This window comes from Macaca thibetana, chromosome 5 (assembly GCF_024542745.1).
Source record: "Macaca thibetana thibetana isolate TM-01 chromosome 5, ASM2454274v1, whole genome shotgun sequence".
NCBI classification, from domain to species: domain Eukaryota; kingdom Metazoa; phylum Chordata; class Mammalia; order Primates; family Cercopithecidae; genus Macaca; species Macaca thibetana.
In genome coordinates, this window is record NC_065582.1 from 24,572,594 (window position 1) to 24,598,963 (window position 26,370).

Sequence of the window (26,370 nt, forward strand, 5' to 3'; positions counted from 1 at the left end):
TGTCAGATCAGCAGAGGCATTAGATTCTCACAGAAGTGCGAACCCTATCTTGAAATGCACACGTGAGGAACCTAGGTTGTGCGCTCCTTATGACACACTAACGCCTGATGATCTGAGGTGGAACAGTTTCATCCCAAAACCAGCCCCGCAACCCACCCCTGTCCGTGGAAAAATTGTCTTCCACAAAACTGGTCCTCAGTGCCAAAAAGGTTGGGGACTGCTGTTATATAAGTCAAACACACACACACACACACACACACACACACACACACACACGAAGAGGATAAAGGGAGAGGGATGGAGAGGGAGAGAAAAGGCCTTATATAGGTTGATTTATATAGAGAAGCTAGTTTTGAAAAGAGGATAATTGAAATTTTACAGTAATTACGATTTTCTTTTTAAAATGATAATTAGCTTGCCCATTCAGAAAACTAATGTTTTGATTATTGGAAGAATCACTCTCAAGGATCAAAAAGCCATATGTACCTGAAAGAACTGTCAGCACCTACCTCCAACAACACCCACACCAACGCTGCTCCTCCTTGTGTTCATGGGAGCAACATGAAACCACTCATTAGACTTTATGTTGTATGCTTCCACAGATGATAGACCTATAATAAAACACAAGTCTTCATTTCCTTCTCTAAAAAAAGTCAATAGTTCATATATATGGAAAAATACTTCAGGTATGTAACATTGGGCTAAAATTAAGAGAAGAAAATGGCAGAATGTAAACACATCAATTACATGAAAAACAGGAACAGCTTGTTTTCCAGAAGGCTCCTACCTAAGCTATTGACATTTATAAGCTTTTAAAACTTGATGACTGATACTGATGCATAAGAAAGAAAATTTATATACTCAGCACTCATATCATTTAAGGAAATTCTTGATAAAATTTTAAATTTATCTTTAAATACCAGTTAAAACCTCACATATGCCTTAATGATGCCACGGTTTATTCCATAAACATGACTACTACGTTAATTTTAGCAGCAATGTAGAAGAGATGAAAAGGAAATTACCTGTACTCCCATCAAAGCCTCCCACAGCGTATAACAATCCATTTAACACAGCAGCTCCCAAAGTGCTTCTCCGGTCTCTCATGTTAGCAACGCTGGTCCACTGGTCCTTCACAGGGTCGTAAGAATCTACAGTACGAACTCTTAATGAACCATTAAAGCCACCAACAGCAAAAACAAGTCCAGCCATGTAGACCATGCCTGCAAAAGGAGTACAGCATTTACAGATCAATGTGCAACTCGACTACCACCAATATCCAAAGATTGCTTTCTAGTAAGTCTATAGCTGTTGTCAGAACATGCTACTCTTAGAAGGAGCCTCAGTAAATAAATCCTTGAAAATGCTATTCATTTGCAAGAACATCCAATCACTAAATTGTCTGTCTAAGGTTATTATTATTATTATTATTATTGAGACGGAGTCTCACTCTGTCGCCCAGGCTGGAGTGCAGTGGCGTGATCTCGGCTCACTGCAAGCTCCACCTCTCCGGTTCACGCCATTCTCCTGCCTCAGCCTCCCAAGTAGCTGGGACTACAGGTGCCCGCCACCATGCCCGACTAATTTTTTGTATTTTTAGTAGAGATGGAGTTTCACTGTAGTCTCGCTCTCGTGACCTCATGATCAGCTCACCTTGGCTTCCCAAAGTGCTGGGATTACAGGCGTGAGCCACTGCGCCCAGCCTTCTTTCTAAGGTTATTAAAAGATGCAATGGCATGGGCTAAGTACCATTTTGACTCATTTTTTTTCAAATATCAATTTACAAGCTTAAATAATGAGCCATTATTTTCCAACTATTTGAACCTGTACTCACCTCCCATAGCTTTCAATTTTGGATCTTCTAGTGGATATTCTTAGAATGAAACTCTAAACACTTATAATTTATTTGCATAACGCACTCCTAGTTTATCACGTTAGTGGGCTAAATCAGGGGTCGGCAAATTTACAGCCTACAGGCTAAATCTGGTCCATCAGACTATTTCTGTAGAACCCATAAGCTAAGCATGGTTTTTATATTTTTAAATGGCTGAAAAACAACCAAAAGAATAATATTTCATGACTTGTAAAAAGCTATATGAAATTCAAATTTCACCATCCATAAATATAGTTTTATTGGAACACTGTCCCACCTATTCACTTCCATATGGCTGGTTTTGCACTATAGCAGTAGATAAGAAGCTGTGACAGAGACCATATAACCACAAAGCCTAAAATACTTACTCTCTGGTCCTTCAAGAGAAAGTCTGCTGATCCCTGGGCTAAACAGATATTACAGAATCAGTGAATGGAGAAACTGGACTGCTAGACTCAGGTTTCAACCGTCTTTTCACTTTTCTCAACTTTTTCATGCTGCTGCCCTAATCGGACAGGCTCCTATCACCATCCACTCTGTTCTCTTTAACTCTGAATCCTCAGTTAAAGTTCCACATTCTCTGTGATGCCTTCCCGGTCTACTTTAGCCTAAAAGGGATTAGTCCAGCTCCTGAACCCCTATAGAAAATAACATCTATATAGTGCACTTAAGGTTTAATAAATGTACAGAGTCTATAATACAATTACTTTAAATTGTTCAAATTTTTATTGTTCTTAGTTCTATGTTTATGTCCCTGTGCCAGCCTGAGGGCAGGCAATGTGGCTCACAGTTCTCTGAATCCCTGTAGGGAGAAGTTGAATCACCAGATATGTTTGACGAGTTCAATGTTTTAAAGATGTCATCAGGCAAGAGATGCACCTCTATCCCTTATTATCTTACCCTCTGGTGCTTTATTCCCCTACCCCCTTAAAAATACATGGAAATGCAGTCCTCCATATGGCAACAAGACCTTTCCAGTTCAAATGAAGTTGCCTGTTTTGGCCCCCTGCTAGCACAGAATTTAATAGACCTCCTAAGAGGGCCTGGAGACTAGTGAGCAGCAACATAGCAGGCAGCATGTTTCAGCATAAAACAATCCTGTATCCCAAAATCATAACTAACTCCAGGGAATGTTCCTTGTGGGAATTTTGCCCATTGCAATTTTCATTTTCCTTTCTCTACACACAAAATAACACAACAAATATGCCATCTCTTAGAAGTAATGTAGTATGCTTACCAAGTTTTAGGGAATTTTAGGTCACAGAGAAGAAGAAAATAAATGAATCAATCTATGAAGTGCCCCCCACCAAAGGCTCTGGGTCTGGAGAAGGGACTGAACTAAAAGAAGTATGATAAGGAAACTGAAGTGCCCAGAAGTTTAATTACACAGTTTATTAAAATTTGGCCAAGTTTGCACAGTTAAGGACATTGGTTCTAATCTGAAGGAGGGAGAGGGAAGAGGGCATGATGAAGATAAAATGTATTCATAGTTATCCAATAAGTAAATAATACATTTTGCAATAAATTGAGTCAAATGACATATGGCCCCAAAGTAAAGGGAACTATAATAGGAATCAGATATGAATTAAGAAATCAGTTAGTAAATGGCATACAAAACTCCATTTCCAGTAGATAAAATACCTAAAAATAAACTTGCCAAGAAACACAGAGGACCATTGGAAGAAAGTGTTAAAAATCTACTGAAGGATATAAAAGAAGACAGGAGTCTTATCACTAGTTTCACAACATAGTAAAACATATTATAAAGCACAGTAACTAAAAGTGGCTATGTCTTGATGCATGAATAGGCAAGACAAATCAATGGAAGAGAACAGGAAATTTAGAATACAACCAAGTAAATGTGGAAATCTAATACATGATAAAGGCAGCATTTCATCAAATGAATGGAGACGGATAAGTCAATAAGGGGTATTTGGACAACTGACTAGCCATTAAAAACCAAAATCTATACCTTACATCTTAGACTAAAATACAGTCCAGATATCTTAAGAGAGAGAGATGTATTTATAAATAAAACTGTAAAGGTACTAGAACAACAAATGTTTTCAAAATATACTTTTGTCATAGGGTAGAAACCTGGCAGATACCACCTTAACCAAGAGAACAAGGTTACCGTCACAAGAAATAATCATACTAAGTCAATTTAACCGTGGGAAAATATCAGACAAATCCAGCTTGAGAGATATTCTTCAAAATATCTGACCAGTCCTCTTCAAAGAATTAAGGGCATAAAAGATAAGAAAAGACTCTAGGACTATCTCAGATAAGAAGATATGACAACTAAACGCAAAGTAGGATCCTGGAACAGCATAAGGGAATCAATGGAAAAAATGGTAAATATGAACGAAGTCTGTATTTCAGTTACTATTAATATGCCAATGCTAATTTCTAGTTTTGATAACTGTATCACAGTAAGATGTTAACACTAGGGAAAGAATATACCAGAATTCTTTGTTCTATCTTTGCAACTCTTCTGTAAGTAAAATTATTGCAACAGAAAGTTTTTTGTTTTTTTTTTTGAGACGGAGTTGCCTAGGCTGGAGTGCAGTGGTGAGGTCTCAGCTCACTGCAACCTTCGCCTCCCGGATTCAAGCGATTCTCCTGCTTCAGCCTCCTGAGTAGCTGGTATTACAGGCGCCTGCCACCATACCCGGCTATTTTTTGTATTTTTAGTAGAGAAGGGGTTTCACCATGTCGGCCAGGCTGGTCTCGAGCTCCTGACTGTGATCCGCCCACCTTGGCCTCCCAAAGCACTGGGATTACAGGCATGATCCATTGCGCCTGGCCCAACATAAAGTTTTTTAAAAATATGTTTGTGTGTGTATACACACACTCACACACACATATAGATAATTTTGGCATATGGCTTTCTATGCAAGAAACAGATTTTTAAGTCCAGAGACACAAAACTTTGGTACAGGACTACATTAAAAGATAAGGCAAAAATAGCACAAAGTCAAAAGATAAACGATTAATACAAATAAATATTCACACTAGACATCACAGACACAAAGGCTACTTTCCTTAACATATAACTGTACCTGTGACATCAATAAAACTATTAAAATGGCAAAAACCATGAACTGACAATTCAGAAAGAAAGCTATTTAACTTTCCTCATAAGTACAAATTACATAAGTACAAATTAAGGCATTTTTCACCCACCAGATTGGCAAAGCTCAAAACATTTAATTACAAAGTACTGTCAGGAGTTTAGGGAAACTGGCACCTTCATATTTTACTGTTAGTGGGAGTAATAATTGGTATATCCTCTTAAGACATCTTTTGAATCAGTAAGTCTAGTTTTAGAGTTTTATCCTGCCAAAATATATTAGCATATATACACAATGATGTATGTATAAGAGATTTGTTGTAGCACTGTTTATAATAACATTAAGATTAAAAACATTTTTAATGCTCTATTTAAAAACTAGTAAAAACTATGTCCAGACCAAAATAAAACACTAGACAGCTCTTACTGAATGAGGTAACTCCAGATATGCTGGTAAGTAACAATCTCCAAGATGTATTGTTAAAGTGCTACCATCATAGAATGTTCCATTACATACAGAACTCATTTCGCTATGGGAGACAGAAATTATGGATCCAAGTTTAAGTCCCAGGAAAAATCCTGAGTTTGAATAATAACTGCTTCTTTTGATCACAGCTTTGGCTAAATGAAAGTCTATTTCAACAAATGTTTGTAAAACAGATGCCTTGAAGAAGGCAATTATGCCTCATAACTGAGGGACTTAACAGTACCTTATAAACTGAGGGAATCTCCTACAACTAAGGGCCCCAACCTAAAGAATTCCCCTCTTAACACTTCAGGCAAAGGTAACTAGGAAATATCCAGCAAATTACTAGCTACTCCACCTTACACTAAACAATCAGAAAGGTATGTAAAGACGGAGACAGAGTAGCTATCCCATCAGTGTCTTGAGAGGTGTACGAGGCCCCTGAATTATTGTTTAACTACATAGCTATTTTACTCAGTTTTTTTGATAGAGATTTTTCTAATTAATAAAATGAGACCTGAAAAAGAAGCTCTCAATGACCCAGGAGTAGAGAATTGACTGTGATGCATCATGCTTACCTGCCCTGCACCTCCTGGAAGGCAACTCTGCTACTTGGTGCCACCTTTCTTCTTTAAAGTCATAGCATTCCACACTCCGGATAGCCTTTGGTGCTTGGCCCCCAACCACCACCATCAACTGCAAGGGCAGAAATGTAAGCACTTGAACAAATGATTATTACATATTCAGGATTTAAAATGTCCTACAAAGACACTGGTGTGGGAAGTGTTAGGATGAAGATGGTAGGGTGAGCTGGTAAATACAACCATCTAACCAACATTTCACAAATATCAACAAAGGGGGCACATGTTAGAACTACAATTCTATCATCCAACACATTTAGTCAAAAATAAGGACTTCAAAAACTAAAATAAGTTTCTGATCCTTCAAGCAAAATGAGTTATTTAAGCCAAAAAATGGCAGGCAGTCATTACTGGCAAGGCTGCAGTATGTCATAGGGCTTGCTATAAACTAGATCCTGGTTTTGCAATGACCAGGCATTAGATCTCCACAATCCAGGAGAGAAGATAGAAATGAAACATATGTTACTGGGTAGGTGAGGTGAAAAGGACAATAAGTATTAAAAGAAAGACAGAAGGAGGAAAAAAAACGATTGAAAAAGGAGGGGTAATTGAATTGGAGCTCACAAGAGCACAGATTCCCGAATCTCCAGTAAAGAGACCTTTCCTGATGCCCCACAAATAAAACCACCTAACAGGACAGGTAATGGAAATGCTAGATATCATAATGAACAAATACATTACAGTCTACTTTTGAGAACAAATGAGGTCTATAAACTCCCTCAATTCAATCCAACAACTATTTACTAAATGCCTACCATCTATATGTGTCCAGAACTATGTCAGGTGTTATACATAAGAAATATAAGACATGGTCTCTACCCTTCAAGACTTTATAGATGTCACTGAGACAAGACTTACGAAGTAACTCAAGAACAATACACAATTAGATATGATCAAAAAATTATGCGATTAGTATAGACGTAATTGCTACTGCTGATCAGAAAATGAAAAGCTGCCGTAATTTAGTGAAAGCTTCCTGGAACCTGATCTACGGTCTTGCTAAATGGATAGAATTTAGAAATCAATGTGTCTGTCTTTTACTGAGTATACACAGACACTCTCTGGCAACAGTGAAAATACAGCCGTCAAATCAGAATAATGTAAACATAAATGATGTCTCAAATCAAAAATTGTAAAGAATGGCAAGGACCTTCATGAAAAGATGAGATAATGATTGGAAAAACAGATGTTAGAAAGAAACAAAAAATAAAAACAAACAGAATACAGAGTAACTCAGATACACAAAAAGGGGAAATTTGCAACCTTGACTAGGCAATGGAGCTACCTGTACTTAGAATTAAAGAAAGATGGGTACATAGAAAAAAATGATTCCTGAACCGGAGAGCAAATCCCAAGTTTCCAAAAAGAAGCGCATTTTAGTTTTTGGTAACTGGAGAGCAGAATTAATTTTAAAAGTCTTAAAAGAAGACAGAACATAAACCAACTATATAATTTTTTTCAGGCCTGTTTCTTCTAGTGTTGAATTCAAAGAAACAAAATTGGCCTGGTGTGGTGGCTCACGTCTGTAATCCCAGCATTTTGGGAGGCTGTAGCAGGCAGATCATGAGCTCAAGAGTTCAAGACCAGCCTGTTAACAGCAAGGCCCCTTTCTCCACAAAAAAATAACAAAAATTAAAAATTGGCAGGGCATGATGGTGCACAACTGTAATCCCAGCTACTAGGGAGGCTGAGGCATGGGAATCACTTGAACCCAGGAGGTGGAAGTTGCAGTGAGCTGAGATTGCACCAACCACTACACTCCAGCCTGGGCAACAGAGTGAGACTCTGTCTCACAAACAACCAACCAACAACATTTGGGTTGGCCAGGCACGGTAGCTCAATCCTGTAATCCCAGCACTTTGGGAGGCCAATGCAGGTGGATCGCTTGAGATCAGGAGTTCAAGACCAGCCTGGCCCAGATGGTGAAACCCCATCTCTACCAAAAATACAAAAATTAGCCAGGCGTGGTAACACGCGCCTGTAATCCCAGCTACTCGGGAGGCTGAGGCATGAGAATTGCTTGAACCTGGAAGGCGGAGGTTGCAGTGAGCTGAGACTGTGCTAATGCACTCCAGCCTGGGTGAAAGAGTGAGACTCTATCTCAAAAAATAAGTAAATAAAATAAACATAATTAAGAAAGAAAATACACAATACCCTCACCTCTGACCACCCAAAAAAAGCACGGGAGCAACGTTGTAAAAATCACAGAACTGGGATGCATGTTAAGATAAACCTTGTATTTAGGGGTTCTGTTCAAAACTTCAAAACTGCCCAAGAGACAATAGTGAAAGAGTCTTAGATGATATATCTGATGAAGACCAATTTTTCTAAAATTTCAGAATGGAACACTTTTTAAACTTTTTGGGAAATAATACTCAGTTATAGATTTCATAATCCTCAAAGTCTGAATATAAGATTTCCATTTCCATGCAATAGTTCACTTTTACACATTAAAATGAAGATAAAAGGAAAACTGTGCTATTACATACAGAGAACAGTGGTAATATCTGTCCTTTACTCACCCAAGAGAGGTAAATGGGGTGAGGATTTGGATCTCCAGGAATCAGGGATAAAGGAGACAAGGAGAATGTGCAATGGGGGGACAAGAAGGCAGGAATATTTATATAAAACCAAGAGACTGTGTCATAAACCATTGTGTGGCTACCAAAAGAGTTGCTCATAATGCTGACACCCCAGTTATCTGTAAAAGACACAGATATTTGAGAAAACACCATACTAATTATGCTATGAAGGAACGAGAAAATAAGACCTTTTGTAAGGAAAAGTTAAATGTAACATATTTGAAGAGGGCAAGGGGTAGAAGGTTAAGCAAATTCAGTAGTCATCCTGAAATGTAGGTCAATTAAACTTTGTTCTTTTTATTTTCTTTACCTATTAAATAAATGTTAGTTGAAAATTAACTCCTGAAAAATTGTTTCTAACCGAAAATTTCAATAAATATACTGAGTAAAAATATTTTTAAAATATAATATATACCCAGAAATATGACAGCACTTATAAAAATACAGATTCCAAAGAGAAAAGCTAACAAAATACAAAAGAAGCAAAACATACATAATTTTTATGATGTACAAATCCAAGGATGCCTTACACAATCTGTTTATTGAGAAGCCAAAACTAATGTCTGAGATATGAAAAGAATCATTCATGCAAATTAAAAATCAGAGCCTAATATAAAAAGTACTAATTCACTCTCACGGTAAAATATTATCAAAACCTTGTAATTTCTTCAGCACGACTACCACATTTTGTTCAATTTGACTCACTATTACGATGATAAAAGGCATCATTACTATGAAATAATAAGCATAAGCAATTAATCTTTGCTTCATTCTTACCCAACTCCTTAGACTTAATCTGAACATAACAACTCTAAAATGACAAACAGTGATGTTGGAAAATCGTTCATCACCAGCACCTTTTTGAAAATATGTGTGGATAAACAAATACACTGAGAAGGGGTCATACAAGTAACATGCAAAGTCAAAGCAACAGGGCTGCTCACTGCTATCCAGCAGGTCTGCTGCCCCCCCCACCACCCTGATACAGCAGAATGAAAGAGAACCTCCAGGAACCCACATACCCACCACAAAATAACAGCTAGAGAACGGAGAAATCTAAAAGTATAACACAGCTACAGGAGTCCTACTCCAAAACCACAACCAGAGAAGCCCAGAAACAACGTAAACAATGTAAACACACCACCACAAAAGAGAAAGTAAGTACTTGATAGGCTTTTACCGAGAACTCTAGAAGGTTTCAAAAATGACATGTTTATTCCAGAAATCAAAATGACGTGTTTATTCCAGAAATCATTTTCACTCTAAAGGTCTCTGCAGCATAGCTAAATATAGGAAAGTCTGAAGATGCCAGAAGAAGAAATACACAAGAAGAAATTCTTTTTTACAAATATGAAGTATTTAAAAAGTATTAAAGATATAGCACATTATTTAGAAGGAAGTTGCAAAGATTAACATTAAAACAGTAAAATAAAATATGGCAACCTTAGAATTTACTGCCAAGACTGAGCAATTTTTATAAATGGATTATTTTGTAAGAACAAAAACTGACACCAAAAAAGATGGACAAATATGAATTAATGAAGACTTAAAAGATGGGTACTTATAAAAGTAGGTGTAAGGGTATTTGAAAACTGTAAACATGTATAAAATCAGCAGACCCAGCATGAATACCGAGGTATTAAGGGAACGAGCTAATGTACTTACTAAGCCACTTACAATTAGTTCTGAAAAATCTCAGAGAACCGAGGATGGATCAGAAAATTTAAAGAAAGTAAATACCAATTTTCAAACCAGGATAGGAAGTGAATGCCTTGTAAATGCACTTTGTTAAGTGATGATAATTCTGAGTAAAAATTAACAAGATTTTGAGAAAAGCATTTGAACTTCTAGGGGCCGATAAAATAACACACAGAAGGATGTTTAGAAAGTCAGGCCAAATTTGAATCCATTTGATCCTCAACCTCATCAGATGTTATATGCCAAATTACTTATTTTGGCTTAGATAATAAACATAATCATATAGAATGAAACTTTCTGCAGACTGTGTCAGTGGCTGGGTACTTCTAACAAGGTGTCACCAAGAGAGTTCTGAGATCAATTCTAAATTAAAGTATTTACTAATGATCTAGAAAAATAAGTCAACAGCACCCTGGCAAATCTGCAGTTAGTTTTAAATTGAGTACTGTTGTTAGTAATAGGCAAAACAGAAAAACAATACCAATATAGATTTGCAGCAATTAAAAATGTAGACTCCAAAGTAAAACTTAGAAAAATATTAAATACAAGTATTAAAGTGAAAGAATTTAAAAAACATAATCCAATGGAAAGGAGAGAGTAATAACTAAAGACGATATAAGAAAACAAGAGAGAAGAGATTCTTATTTCTTAATCCAGCATTGCCCAAAACATACACAAGAGTTAAAAATAAATACATAAATAAAGTCTTTATATTATGAATCATTCTGATGAGACCACGCACAAAATGGTGCTTAAAGTATTGGTCGTACTATAAAGATGTAAACAGAGCAGAAGGAATTGCCAACAGAGACAGAAATGAGGGGTTATTTCACAAGAAAAACTGAATTGGTAAAACATGAATGGCCACAGCTAAAAAGACCAAGGTAGAATATAAACATTCACATAGGAAAACATGAACACAAGAGACATGGGAAGACATAGGAATGTAGGCTGAAGCGGCTACACATGATGTGCAGGGAACCATCAGATGGTATACAACAGGGAACTGCAATGAGATGAAATGAACAAGCTATTGTATTATCCGTAGTTCTAATGTGTAATTCCGTGAAACCATGAGGTCTTTAGTTATTAAATAAATACCTAGCTTACAAAGAAATCTTTTTTTTTTTTTTTTTTTTTTGAGACAGAGCCTGTTGCACTGTTGCCCAGACTGGAGTGCAGTGGCACAATCTCGGCTCACTGCAACCTCCACCTCCTGGGTTCAGGTGATTCTCTGCCTCAGCTTCTTGAGTAGCAGAGATTACAGGCACCTGCCACCACACATGGATAATTTTTGTATTTTTAGTAGAGACATGGTTTCACGATGTTGGCCAGGCTGGTCTCAAACTCCTGACCTCAGGTGATCCGCCGGTCTCGGTCTCCCAAAGTGCTGGGATTACAGGCATGAACCACAGCGCCCCCGGCCTACAGAGAAATCTTTCTACCTGGTCTGATTTTTTCTGGACTATAATTAGAGTTTTCTACTATAATTAGAGCTAATAAAACTCAGAGGGGACAAAAACCAGTTGTCTTCTGTTCTAGAAAAGTGACATCATGTAGTTTATAAAAATTAAATAGACCAAACAATCCCCACCCTTAACATATAAAATCAATAGAGGTTGAATTACAAACACTACAATGCATTCTTAGGCACATTTTCTCTTGAAGGGCAACTAAAACAAATAATAAATCATGGAAATTCAAATAAGCAGAGTACTAACAGCTTCACTATAAGCCTTTCGCATGAATAACAAGCATGAGCAACAGATCCTACTTTGGGAAGGTTCATGGGTGTCCTCAGCCGGGTCCGGACACTCTTCATTAATATACGCTGCTCTGTTGGCAGCAAATGATACTTCATTGCTTCAATGAGGTAATCTTTGCAAGCACTGCTATTCTTGACCAATGCTTCCTCTTCAACCCTCTGTAATAAGAAATCAGACACACCCCCTGAGGGTAGGGCTATTTCATAATTAAATTGCCAAAGAAAAAGAGTAAAGGAGAGGAAAAAAGCAGTAACTATATCCTTTAGTTTAGTCTAAAAGTAAATGAGGAAAGTTTATAAATACAACTAAGAGAAAAATAAATAAAACCAAAAAATGCTCAAGTATCTGGCCTGCAGAGAAAAACATACATAGGTAATAAAAAGAACTGCAATGAAAAATGATAAACTTCAGTGTTAGCTATGGAATATGACGAACTCTTTAGATATTATATCCACCTATTAATCTTTAACCTTTAAGCCAAAAAGTAAGCAAAACAAGAAACAAAATTTAGATAAATGCATCCTTCAGGAGAAGACAATACTAATAAGTTAATGATACCTTTTTCAAATATAAGTGGGCAAGTAAAATATCCCAAAAAGAGATTAGAAATACCTTAAAGCAATGTACCTATAAATCTTGTGCTGCCTAGCCTGACCTCAAATGCAGGACAGGCTTTGGGGTTTGTTTTCTTTTCTTTTCTTTTTCTTGTTGCAGTCAGAGTCTCACTCTGTCGCCCAGGCTGGAGTTCAGTGGCACAATCCTGGCAAACTCCACCTGCCAGGTTCAAGCAATTCTCCTCTCTCACCTTCTTGAGTAGCTGGGACTATAGGCACCTGCCACCACGTCTGGCTAGTTTTTTGTATTTTTAGTAAAGACGGGGTTTCGCCCCAATAGCCAGGCTGGTCTCGAACGCCTGGCCTCACGCAATCTGCCTGCCTCAGCCTCCCAAAGTGCTGGGATTACAGGCGTGAGCCACTGACCGCGCCTGGCCTTTTGGATCATTTTCTTAATACCAGAAGACCTATAATTACATGGATCACAAAAAGTAATGAGGCTTCAAGAAAGTCTAAAATGTTCAAATCTAATTTCTTAATAAATGATTCTTTCAATGGTTTCAGTTATTTAAATAATGCTGAAATGTTCCTAGTGGGATTCTAATTAAAAAAAGAGCAAATTTAAAATTATTTGGAGACCACCAAAGAATCATTTATTCATATTTATTTCAAATAATGCTTTCCCACAGTTTAGAAATAAAGACAGAAATCAAATGCATGTCACTATTAAATTACAAAGTAAAATTAAACAGTATTTGGGTCAGACCTCAAAATTGCAGGTCTGCAAGAGAATCAGAAGAGACTATCAAAAGAAAAAAACAGTAAAGAAGATGCAAAGCAGTGACAGCCACAGGGACATTTATTTACATGTATTTAAACGACCACAAATACTACCTTGATAAGTGCTAGTACTTGCTTACCCAAATCAAAAATAGCGGCAAAAGCAAATTGCTAAGAATGGGGAATGGCGGCTGGGCACGGTGGCTCACAACGCCTGTAATCCCAGTACTTTGGGAGGCCGAGGCGGGTAGATCACTTGAGGTCAGGAGTTCGAGACCAGCCTGGCCAACAGGGCAAAACCCCATCTCTACTAAAAATATAAAAATTAGCTGGGGTTGTAGCATGCACCTGTAGTCCCAGCTACTCAGTAGGCAGAGGTACAAGAATCACCGGGAGGTGGAGGTTGAGGTGAGCTGAGATGACGCCACTACACTCCAGCCTGCAGGGTCCTTTACTGTCTTCTGTCCTGTACTCCACACATCTGCATTCTACAGCTCTTATCACTGCTTGACAGGTATCTACATGCTGTCAGTCCAGTGACATGGTGCTGTGTGGATTCGTATGTTTTGCATATGCATTTACCTGAACTAAATATTCCCGAGGAAGCAAAGGTAACCGTACATGTTCCATCAGTCGGGCCATAAACTCTTGCCTCACATCCTTGTCATGGTTCACCCATGCTATTACTGCTTCAAATACCTTGCAGAAAATATAGGAGAAGAAAAAATAAGAAATGAGTTGTGTACCAACACAGCTGGATAAAATATGAGACTACATTTTATATATAACTCTTGCTAAGACATCCAAGTTTAATTCACAGCTCAAATGTTTTCAAAATCCTGACTTGCAACGTACTTACAAAGCCATTCACCCCATTTCTTTTCTGTTCTTTTTTTTTTTTTTTTTTTTTTTACCCAAAATAATAAAGCAAAGTGATATTCTGGAATGAAAATCATGTACCCTTAGAAACAATTCATGTTTGGCTTTCCTTCAGGTTTACAAAAAAATATTAGACCATACACATAAATTGAAGGTTTGTATAATAGATCAACTCAGCTCTGAAATAGCATAATATACTAAAATGTAGTATTTTGAAAATTTTTTCTACAAATTAAAAAATAAGGGCATTATTATTTATAATACATAATTGTGAGAAAGCTAATAAGCTAATATGAAGACACTGTCTACATAATTTCCTTCTCAACTGATGAATATATCACTTAATAATCTTTAAAGGTTTGCAGGAAATGTTTGACAAAATGCAAATGGATAACTGAGACCAAAAATAGGTTATTTTGATCCAGGAATAAAGCAAGAAACTAAAAATAATGCACATTAAAATAACACCCCTCTTTAATTCATTCTGTCAGCAAGTATTTATCGAGTGTCTCTACGTGCCAGGTGCCAGAGATTAAGTGAACAAGATAGTCGGCCTTCTGGCAATTCTGTCTAATATTTCTCAGTTCTGTCTTCTCTCCCCCCTGCTTCTATCATCCCACATCAGAACCTACTGCTCACTGGTATGACTTCAACACCCTCTCATCTGGCCCTCACCTCATTTTTGGTCCATACTGCCCACCACCACCATGACAGCTCGTCTCCAAAGATAGCCTCCTAATAAACCACATCTCCCAGATCCATACCCTTATATAGTAACCTTCCACACTGAATCTAAGCTGGCCCTGTGTAACCAGTAGAGTGTAGAGGAAGTGACAGTGTGTTATTTCTGAAGGTAGGTCTTAAGGAGCCTCACTACTTCTACTCTGCTCTCTTGAAATGCTCATCTGAAGGAAGCCAAATGTCATATAAGAAGTCTGGCTATTGAAACCACCACCCCATGAGAAACCCATGCAAGTTACTGAGAAGAAAGGAGGGGAGAGAAGGGAGACCTAGAGAGAAACCAATCAACCCTGAGCCCCAGAGCCAGACAGAAGCGAGTGGAGGAGCCACCTTGGACATCACAGACCCATAAGATGCCATGTGCAGAACTGAAGCTCCAGATGTATGGCTCCAGTAGAACCATGCCAGATATCTCCAGGCATCTGGGTCACCTTAGCTGAGGCCTCAGACACTGTGGAGCAGAGACAGGCTGTCCCTACTGTTCTGCATGAATTCTGACCATAGAATTGTTAGCATAATAAAATGGTTGTTGTTTATGCTTTTACATTTGGCAATGACTTGAGTAGCAGCAGAAAACCAGAACAGCTCTCATGATATTTCTATAATGCAGGTTTTAGCACAGTTTTCTCCTCTTGCTTAAAACCCCTTTAAGGCTCATCACTACAATATAGTTAATTTTCTTTAACATAGCTGAGAAGATATTTTATTATATCATCTTCCCATTTTATCTTCCACCAATGTATCATATTATAAACTCCCATCATACTGAATACATTGAATACAATTATTCTTTCACACCTCTTTATATTTGTATATTCTGCTTCTTTTACCTGGAATGCCCTCTGCATTCCCACCCATCCCTATTTCTCTGGGAAACTCAGACTCATTTTTAAAAGACTTGAAATATACATCTGAACCAAGCTGAACTACCATCCCCATCCCTATCCCATTCCTGGAAAAGTTAAATTCTTCTAAGGCACCCTTTACAGCATTCTGTAATCAATTATTTACTCTACTGGTTGTCCCACTAGTCTATGAGTAACAAATTCTATTTTGCTAATGTTCTCTTCTCTAGGAGCCCATGGCAGTTTCTGGTACATGGTAGGCACTCAATACATGTCTATTAAGTGTGAAAGTAATGTCATCTTCCTCTGTATTTCTAGGATGCTAAGACTATATATGTCACAAATGCTTTCACATTTTTTAATACTGTAAATATTAAAGTAAATGTGTCCTTTACCTCCAGGTGAAATGAATATCCTTGAGAAAGAGAATCAGAATTTACACAACTTGAAATGCAAAGCACACAAAGGAGAAACTCAAGTTTCGTTTCCTCTAAGTACAGCTTTTGTGCTCTGATTCCCATGTGCTACAAAACCCAACCAAAGAAAACCAGCCCACTAAAAGGAGCTTCTCTCTCCAACTATATGAAAAGTGCAGGTGGATGACAAAGGTAATCTGAAATGTGGAGAGACAAAAGACTACAACCAGAAGCAGTAGCTGCACAGAGAGAGAGGGAGAGAGGGAGACAGGGAGGGAGGGAGGGAGGGAGGTAGGGAGGCAGGGAGGCAGGGAGGCTGAACGGACTGGCAGGGGTGAGGTATTATGTCACAGAGAACCAATCTAAAGGAAGGTGACAATCAAGAATGTTCAGTCTAGAACTACCAAAACTTCACCATCCTAGGTAACCTCTTTCAACTCAGAAGACAGCGAAACTACTTTAGTGACAAACATTATGGTCACATCATAATTCCTATAGGCATCGAGTTGTAGGAAGAAACTGCTTTCCAAAAAAGCATTTGTTTCAGATAGTTTAATGTGTGCAAGCTCTTGCTGTGGAGGTCAAGTACAAAATTGTAATGGCTAAAAATTTAGGGAATCTCCCACGAAGTGAAGACACAGAGTAATTTACATAGACAATCAACAAGTCCTGAGTTTCTTTTTTTTCTCCTGGAATCTTTTCCTGAAGTAATTAGCTGAGTTTCTTAACTTTCAGATGAAACATCACTGGCTGTCACTACACATACAGGATCACAAAGCTACACAAAAATGTGCAATTAAAAAAATAAATTAAAAAAGGGAAACATCATTGTACACTGGGAAAAGAAAAATATCCTTACCTTTTCTTCTGAAGAAATGGTAAGTTTGTCACTTGAGATTAAGCTGCACACTTGTTCAATGCCAAGATTGAGAAATTCTTCACTAAGTACGACATCTGTAAAATGTTGCTCTGTTTGGGAATTAAAAAGAAAATCCATTAATATCAACATTCCATTATCATAGTTTCAAAATGCTTAAAAAAGGTTTTTCTTAATTTAATCTAACTTAAGAATGAGAAAACCAGTTGCACGCCTCCAGGCAAGAACTAACAAGATAAACCCAAAGAAACTTATAGATACCTGGGGATGTACCTTCAGTGATTTGTTTATACAACAGCACATTAGCAGTGCAAGTAGGGAAGCTGCCTTAATATACAGGCACTTAGCTGAATCACTCTTGCTTTACATGGTGGTATTTTAGGCTTAAAAAATCTATTCCTTATATGGTATGACACTATCAGTACTTAAATTTGTAAAACCTTTTGATTATATAAATCAGATAAAGAACATGATGTTATATTGTCATATCCCACATGTCACATCATGTGAAACATTAGAGGGTTTTTCCTTACAGAGTAAGGAAAAAAGCCTTGCTTTATTTGGAAACTAAAGAAATCTCAAATGCTGGTCAATCTGAATATATGACCAACATTTTTTTAAAAAGAGACAGAACTGGGCCGGGTGCAGTGGTCACACCTGTAATCCCAGCACTTTGGGAGGTAGAGGTGGGCAGATCACGAGGTCAGGAGATTGAGACCATCCTGGCTAACACAGTGAAACCTCGTCTCTACTAAAAATACAAAAAAAAAAAAAAAAAATTAGCCAGGCGTGGTGGTGGGTGCCTGTAGTCCCAGTTACTTGGGAGGCTGAGGCAGGAGAGTGGCATGCATCTAGAAGGCGGAGCTTGCAGTGAGCTGAGATCACGCCACTGCACCCAAGCCTGGGCAACAGAGTAAGATTCTGTCTCCAAAAAAAAAAAGTTCACCCCAAGATAACTATAAAAATAATAAGCAGCTCTAAAATGTTTGTATTTACAAAATTTTTTGAAACTCAAAAATTTTTTGACACACAATTGTCTGAAACTCAGATTTGACCAAGCAAGGTACTGTCCTGAAATAAATAGGAAATTGAAGATGAAAATGACAAATACAGTTGGATGTCCATATGCACAAGTTCTACATCCGCAGATTCAACCAACTGGTGGTTCAACCAATCTCAAATCAAAAATATTGAGGAAAACAATAACAATATAATAAAAAACAACTATTTACATAGCACATACACTATATTAGGTATTATAAATAATCTAGGGATTATTTAAAGTACATGGGAAGCCAAGTACAGTGGTTCACACCTGTAATCCCAGCATATTGAGAGGCTGAGGCAGGAGAATTGTTTGAAACCAAGAGTTCAAGACCCTGTCTCTACAAAAAATTTAAAAATTAGCCAGGCACAGTAGTGCACATCTGTAGTCCCAGCTACTTGGGAGGCTGAGGCAGGAGGAGTTTGAGGCTGCAGTGAGCTAGGATCACACCGTTGCTCTCCAGCCTAGGCAACTGGGTAATGACTTGTCTCTTTAAAAAAAATAAAAATTAAAAATAAAGTATACAGGAGGATGTGCATAGGTTGTATGCAAATACTACCCCATTTTATATAAGGGACTGGAGAACCCATGGATTTTGGTATCTGTTGGGGGTCCTAGAACCAACACCCCATGGATGTAGATACCAAGGGATGACTATAGATTGAAGCAACAGAATAGAGAGCCCAGAAACAGACCCCACAAAAACACAGTCAACTGATCTGTGACAAAGAAGCAAAGGCAATTCAATAGAGAAAGAACAGTCTTTTCAACAAATGATGTTGCAACAACTGAACATGCAAAACAGTAAATCTAGACACAGACTCCACCTCTCACAAAAATTAACTCAAAATGGATCAGCGACTTAAATGTAAAACACAAAACTTAGCTTCTAGAAGATAACATAGGAGAAAATTTAACGAATCTTGGGTATGGCAACGACTTTTTAGATACAACATCAAAAGTATTACCCATGAAAAAAAAATGGTTAAGTTAGACTTCATTAAAATTAACAACTTCTGCTCTGCAAAGGATGCTCTTAAGAAATTAAAAGACAAGTCACAGACTGGGGGAAAATCTTTGCAAAACACGTAACTGATAAAGGACTGTTACCTAAAATATAAAAAGAGCACTTAAAGCTCAACAATAAGAAAATAAACAACTCAACTAAACAATGGGCAAAAAGATCTAAATGGACACTTCACCAAAGAAGATATACACAGATGGCAAATAAGCATATGGAAAGATGCTCAATATTACATATCATTAGAGAAATGCATACTAAAACATCAATGAGATACCATTTACATATCTATTAAATCTAGCTAAAATCCAAAACACTGACAACACCAATGCTGACAAGGACGTGGATTGACAGGAACTTTCATTCACTGCTGGTAGGAAATCAGTTTAGCAGTTTCTTCCAAAATCAAACAAACTCCACCCCCTGAGTTCAAGCAAGTTTCCTGACTCAGCCTTCTGAGTAGCTGGGATTACAGGTGCATGCCACCTCACCCAGCTAATTTTTGTATTTTTAGTAGAGACAGGGTTTCACCATCTTGGCTAGGCTGGTCTCGAACTCCTGACTCAGGTGAACCTCCAGGCTCAGCCTTCCAAAGTGCTGGGATTACTGGCATAAGCCATCACACCCAGCCAGATTACAGATTTTAAAAAGCCATCATGACTAATTGCAAAAGTACCTTCTATATCTAAAATATAATCCCACTAATTCCTGGCTTTACCAGAAGTTTATATAAAAAAAAATTATATGCTAGGAAAGTTTTCTTTATACGCTAAGAAAAAAGGGAAAACTTTTTCAATAGTTGAGTTTGTTTTTTAAAGACTGAACATATTTAAACAAACAAACAAAGAGAAAACAAGGTTCTTTATATTAAGAGTTCCAAAGTAGGCCGGGTGCAGTGGCTCACGCCTGTAACCCCAGAATCTCGGGAGGCTGAGGAGGGTGGGTCACTTGAGTCCAGGGATTCAAGACCAGTCTGGACAACATAATAAAACACCATCTCTACAAAAAATTAGCTGGGCATGGTGGTGCATGTCTGTAGTCCCAGTTACTTGGGAGACTAAGGTAGGAGAATCACCTGTGCCCAGGAGGTCAAGGCTGCAGTGAGCCACGATTGTGCCACTATACCCCTGCCTGAGCAACAGAGTGAGACTCTGTCTCAAAAAAAACAAAAAACAAAAAACAAAAAACAAAACAGTTCTAAAATAATGAGAAATAAATTCATTTTAATGAAAAGCTGGCAAACAGTATATAAATTTAGAAACATTTATGTATACCAACTTGGAAATTCAAACAGAAAACATAGCAGCCACTGAACAAAAAGAGAAGCTAACATAAACCTCTTTCTATCCGTTATAAAAATATTTTCACCTTCAAATGTATGTCTACAGTGATTTTGGGTTAAGCTTCTTCTGCATATTTTAAATCTGAATCGAAGCAAGAGACTGCTGGCCTCCTTATGCTTTTCATGAGGGGAAAGAACTCTCCAGTGGTAACAAACATAACTGAGAGAACACAACCTTTCGATACTGTGACTACGTGTTGTCTTGGTCTCTGCTTCACTGATCAGAAAAAAATGGATTGCTAAAAAGCCAAGTTGGTGGTGATTTTTTAAAAGTCAGCAATTACATAAATGTAGAAGGGCATTAGTAAACTCTATGCAAAACCAAGTCGGGGATCTAAATTCATCGTGTATTCTTTCCTAGTGTAGCAAAGAAGGTTAAGAGGGCAAGGAAAATAGTCAACTATTACAATTTTATTGACAAAACCATAACATAGCTGTCACTCAAACAAACACCACCCCTTCACCACTTACAAAAAAAAAAAAAAAAACAAAAAACCATTATCCTAAAGGAAAAGTGAAGAACTATTCAAATTAAAAGTAACTTTCATTGTGAACATATACATGTTTTTAAATACTTCCAATTCTCAAATACTTTTATTTTCTATTGGAACAATCCCTCCTCCTTAGAAAAATTTTTAAGTATTGGTATCTAATGTTTACATTCTTATATTGAGCTTTCTTTGGAAAGGATGTGGTTAATATACCTGGAGCATTACTAAAATATAGAGGGCACTATTTGGCAACATCTGGAGTAAATTAGTTTACTTTAGGGCCTACCTTTCTTCTATTTATATTAACTGTATATTTCTTCAAGTGTTCTACAGCATTAACTGATAGGCAATTTAATGAGATTGTTGCTTGTAACACACTTCACACAGTCAGGAAGCACTAGATGACTGGCAAAATCACTCTAAGATATGCATGGAAAATTCTATAGGAAGAAAGGCAAGAAGGCTAGTGCAGCTCACGTTATTTTATGTTCTTGATGCAAATAAATCACTATCAGTCTCTCTGGTGCTTAGTTCATGACAGTAAATGCTCTTATACTACCACTAGCACTAATAAAAATGATATAACACGAACATTCCTTCCCTGGCCTCAAGCCACAAAACCACAAAGATCAAAGTTTAAAAAAAAAAAAAAAAAGCAACAACCCTATTATGAAACAGTATGCTATTTCACACTGCTGGTGGGAGTATAAATCAGCACAATCTCTACAGAGAGCAATTTTGAAATCTCATCCTACAATATACTTGATCACTCATGATATGACACACTCTGAGTTATTCACTGTAGCATTGTTTTTAACAATTACAAAAGAGAGTTCATCAGGTAGACACTAGTTTAAAACATAGTATATCCATACAGTGGAATATTCTGCATCTGTAAAAATGAACAAGGAAGCCCATAATATGAAAAAAGCTTTAGGAAATACTGTCAGCTTAGAAAGGAAGCAGGACAGATGTGGGAACACATTTTTTCAGTGGCTAGATTGTTTGTTCTATGAACCATGTGAAAGGATTACTTATTCTCTCCATGCAAGAACACAAAACAAAACCGAGAAACTAATAATAGTGATTATCTTTAGGGGGAAGAGAAATGAGGAAAAAGGGTAAAAGGATGACTCTTTCAAGGTATACCTTTCAAACACTTTTAAATCCTCACGTATATGGTAAAATGATCTTTGACAAGAGTGCCAAGACCACTCAATGGGAAAAGAACAATCTCTTCAACAAATTGTGCTGAGAAAACTAGACATCCACATGGAAAAGAGTGAAGGTGGATCATATACACCATACACAAAAATTAATTCAAAATGGACTAAGGATCTAAATGTAAGACTCAAAACTATAAAATTCCTAGAAGTAAACACAGGGGGAAAGCTTTGTGACACTGGATTTGTCAATGATTTCTTGGAAATGACACTAAAAGCTCAGGCAACAAAGATGAATGGGACTACACCAAACTTAAAAGTTCAGTGAATCAAAGGACACAATAAAGTAAAAAGGCAACCTATAGAAGAGAAGGAAATATTTGTAAGTCATGTATCTGACAAAGAATTAATATCCAGAATATAAAAATATCTCCTACGACTCAACAACAAAAATCAAATAACCCAATCTAAAAATGAGCAAAGAACTAGAATAAAGGTTTCTCCAAAGATGATATACAAATTGCCAATAAGCATATGAAAAGATGACAGATGTTCAATATCACTAATCATCAGAGAAAATACAACTCAAAACCACAATGAGATATTACCCCACACCCATTAGGGTGGCTACTACAAAACAAACAAACAAACAAACCAGAAAATAACGGTTGTTGGCAAAGATGTGAAGATACTAGAAACCTTGTGCACTGTTGGTAAGATTATAAAATAATGCAACTATTATTTTAAAAAGCATGGAGGTTACTCAAAAAAAAAAAACATGGAGCTTACTCAAAAAATTAAAAAATTAAAAGTTGGATCATACTACATATGATCCAACAATCCCACTTTGTTGTATATATCCAAAAGAATGAAAAGCAGAGTCTTGACGACTTATCTGTACACCCATGTTCACAGAAGCATGACTCACAATAGCAAGAGGCAGAAGCAGGTATCCACTGATAAACGAATGAATAAGTGAAATTGGTATAAACATATACTATATATACATACAATTCCTTAAGAAGGAAGGAAATCCTGTCACAATGCAACATGGATGAAGCTCGAGAATACTATGCTAAGTGTGGTGAGCCAGTCACAAAAATTAAAAAATACTGTAAGATTCCACTTATATGAGGTATCTAAAGGAATCAAATTTATAGAAACAGGAAGTGTTTCCATACTTGCCAGGGACTAGTGGAAAGTGGAAAAGATAAGTTGTTTAAAAGGTACAGGGTTTCAGTTTCGCAAAATGAAGACATCCTAGAGATCTGTTTCACAACAAAGCAAATACTTACACATAACACTACTGAATGGAACACTTAAAATGGCTAAGTTGGTAAATTTCAGGTTATATATTCTTTACCACAAATATTTTTAAAAGTTTATAACCATTTGAAAACATTGGTGATGAAAATTAAAAAACAAAAACAAAAACAAAACAAGCAACTAGATCCAACTACTCTCCTTCCCCAGTGAGAAAGGAAGTGTTGCTATAGACAGTAAATGCGTGTCACTGTCTTGACTTCAGTGGACAAATACCTGCTCTGCTAAAAAAGAAAGATCACTGGGTTAACATCCCTACGTTTGGCCGCTGTCCTACCTTGTCAGCCTCCACACAAGACTTCTCAAGAGCACATCTTAATACTGAAGCCTCTGCGTGCTGATGCACACTCACATCTTTATGTTATGGCATAGCCTCTGGCTCAATTTTACCTTAAAACAGTTCTTTGGAAGTCTTTTTCTTGATATTAGTCCTTCTCGACCTCTCTGCTGATTTTAACCTTAATGGCCTTCTCTACTGGTTAGGATTATATATATTTTTCTACCTTTCTGACTAGTCAATCTGCCTCCTTTACCTCCCCTAAAATAGGTATTACTATGGTCCTGCCTGCCTTGAGCCTACTTTTGATTCTCCACTTGTTCTGTCTTAACTATCTCATGTACATTACTGTCCACAGTTATCTTTATTACCCTAACATTGTTGCTCCCAGATCCAACCTCTCCCCCAAACCCCAAAGTTTGAATTTCTAGCGGTCTGTTAGTCTCCATATGAAGATGATCTAATCGTCACGGCTCTTTTAAACAAGACAGAGCCACCCACACACCATGAAACCAGTACCACATACAGGCAGTCCTCTAAAACCCTCACATTAATTACTACCTTGGGCCACTTACCTTGGCCTGTTTTGAGCTCTATGGTCTGACTTTTCATCATTGTGCATTTTTCCACTGATGCTGTGCTTCACTGATGCTGTGGCCTGATACTTGATAAAGATTCTCTATGTCTGTTGATATTCCTCTCAACATAAATCAAGTGCTTCCTCTGGCCAAGCTGTCTTTGGCTACTGTTAAACATCTTGCCCAATCTGAGAACCTTTCAATTGATACTGCACTTCACTGCTGGCTCTCCCTCAAGCAAACAAGACGAGGATATACCTATGTTTCAAACCGTCTCAGTGCCCTTCTCCAGACACCTGTTGGACCTCCCGTGTTCCCTTTGTGTCCTAATGGCTACACTCTGATTCTAAGGCTGAATGAGCTCTTAGTCACAGTCATTCTCGCCTCCCTCCCTCTCTTTTATTATCTGATAAAAACAATAAAATTTACCGCCTTATTCATTTTTAAGTGTAAAGTTTAACAGTGTCAAGTATATCCACACTGGGCCAGGCACGGCAGCTCAGGCCTGTAATCCCAGCACTTTGGGAGGCCGAGGCAAGTGGAACACCTGAGGTCAAGAGTTCGATACCAGCCTGGCCAACATGTTGAAACCCCGTCTCTACTAAAAATATAAAAATTAGCCAGGGATAGTGGCATGAGCCTGTAATCCCAGCTACTTGGGAGGCTGAGGCAGGAGAATTGCTTGAACCCAGGAGGCGGACGTTGCAGTAAGCCGAGATTGTACCACTGCACTCTAGCCTAGGGAACAAGAACAAAACTCCATCTCAAAAAAAGTAGTATAGTCACATTGTTATGAAAAAGATCTAACATTTTCATCTTGCAAATATGAAATTCATTAAATAACTACCCTTTCCCTCGTCATCTCACTCTTTTTTTAACGTCTAATGTGAATTGTTTCATAAACCGTTAATTCTTCCTCAGTAATGTCATAAAAATAGTAAGATTTAGTGGTATAAGGGATCTGAAAGGTCACCTGACACAGCTTCTGTAATATGTATGTGTAACCTTAAAAAGTTTCACAGTAAATGGTTATCTAGCTATAGTTTATACACATCAACAGATGGCAAGACAGTCATATCATCTTTGAACACTGATAAAGTTTGGCTCTGTGTCCCCATCCAAATCTCATCTTGTAACTCCCATAATTCCCATGTGTTGTGGGAGGGACCCAGTGGGAGATGACTGAATTACGGGGGCAAGTCTTTCTTGTGCTGTTCTCATGACAGTGAATGGGTTTCACAAGATCTGATGATTTTAAAAATGGGACTTTCCTTGCATAAGCTCTGTTTGCCTGCTGCCATCCATGTAAGATGGGACTTGCTTCTCCTTACCTTCGACCATGATTGTGAGGCCTACCCAGCCATGTGGAACTGTTAAGTCCAATAAACCGCTTTCTTTTGTAAATTGCCCAGTCTCAGATATGTCTTTATCAGCAGTGTGAAAGTGAACTAGTACAGTAAATTGGTACCAGTAGAGTGGAGTGCTGCAGAAAAGATACCCAGAAATGTGGAAGACTTTGGAACTGGGTAACAGGCAGAGGTTGGAACAGTTTGGAGAGCTCAGAAGAAGATGACAGAAAAATGTGAGAAAGTCTAGAAGTCCCTACAGATTTGTTGAATGGCTTTGACAAAAATGCAGATAATGATACCGACAATGAAATCCAGGCTGAGGTGGTGTCATATGGAGATGAGAAACTTGTTGGGAAATGGAGCAAAGGTGACTCTTGTTACGTTTTAGCAAAAAGACTGGAGGCACTTTGTCCCTGCCCTAGAGAACTGTGGAACTTTGAACTTAAGAGAGATGATTTAGGGTATCTGGTGGAAGACATTTCTAAGCAGCAAAGCATTCAAGAGGTGAGTTAGGTGCTGTTAAAGGCATTCAGTTTCAAAAGGGAAACAGAGCATAAAAGTTTGGAAAATTTGCAGCCTGACAATATGAC

General features: G+C 37.6%; 1 protein-coding gene across 3 annotated transcripts in view; it reads right to left on the bottom strand.

The window, feature by feature from the left end:
- KLHL2 (kelch like family member 2) overlaps positions 1 to 26,370 on the bottom strand; it is a 112,755-nt gene that overhangs the window by 11,286 nt on the left and 75,099 nt on the right. For all 3 annotated transcript variants that reach the window (XM_050791808.1, XM_050791809.1, XM_050791810.1), the window contains 6 exons: positions 17,174 to 17,283; positions 14,016 to 14,132; positions 12,108 to 12,257; positions 5,991 to 6,108; positions 1,026 to 1,223; positions 510 to 611 (listed from right to left, as the gene is read on the bottom strand). In XM_050791808.1, coding sequence (XP_050647765.1) covers positions 510 to 611; positions 1,026 to 1,223; positions 5,991 to 6,108; positions 12,108 to 12,257; positions 14,016 to 14,132; positions 17,174 to 17,283 — 795 coding nt within the window. The remainder of the gene's footprint in view (positions 1 to 509; positions 612 to 1,025; positions 1,224 to 5,990; positions 6,109 to 12,107; positions 12,258 to 14,015; positions 14,133 to 17,173; positions 17,284 to 26,370) is intronic.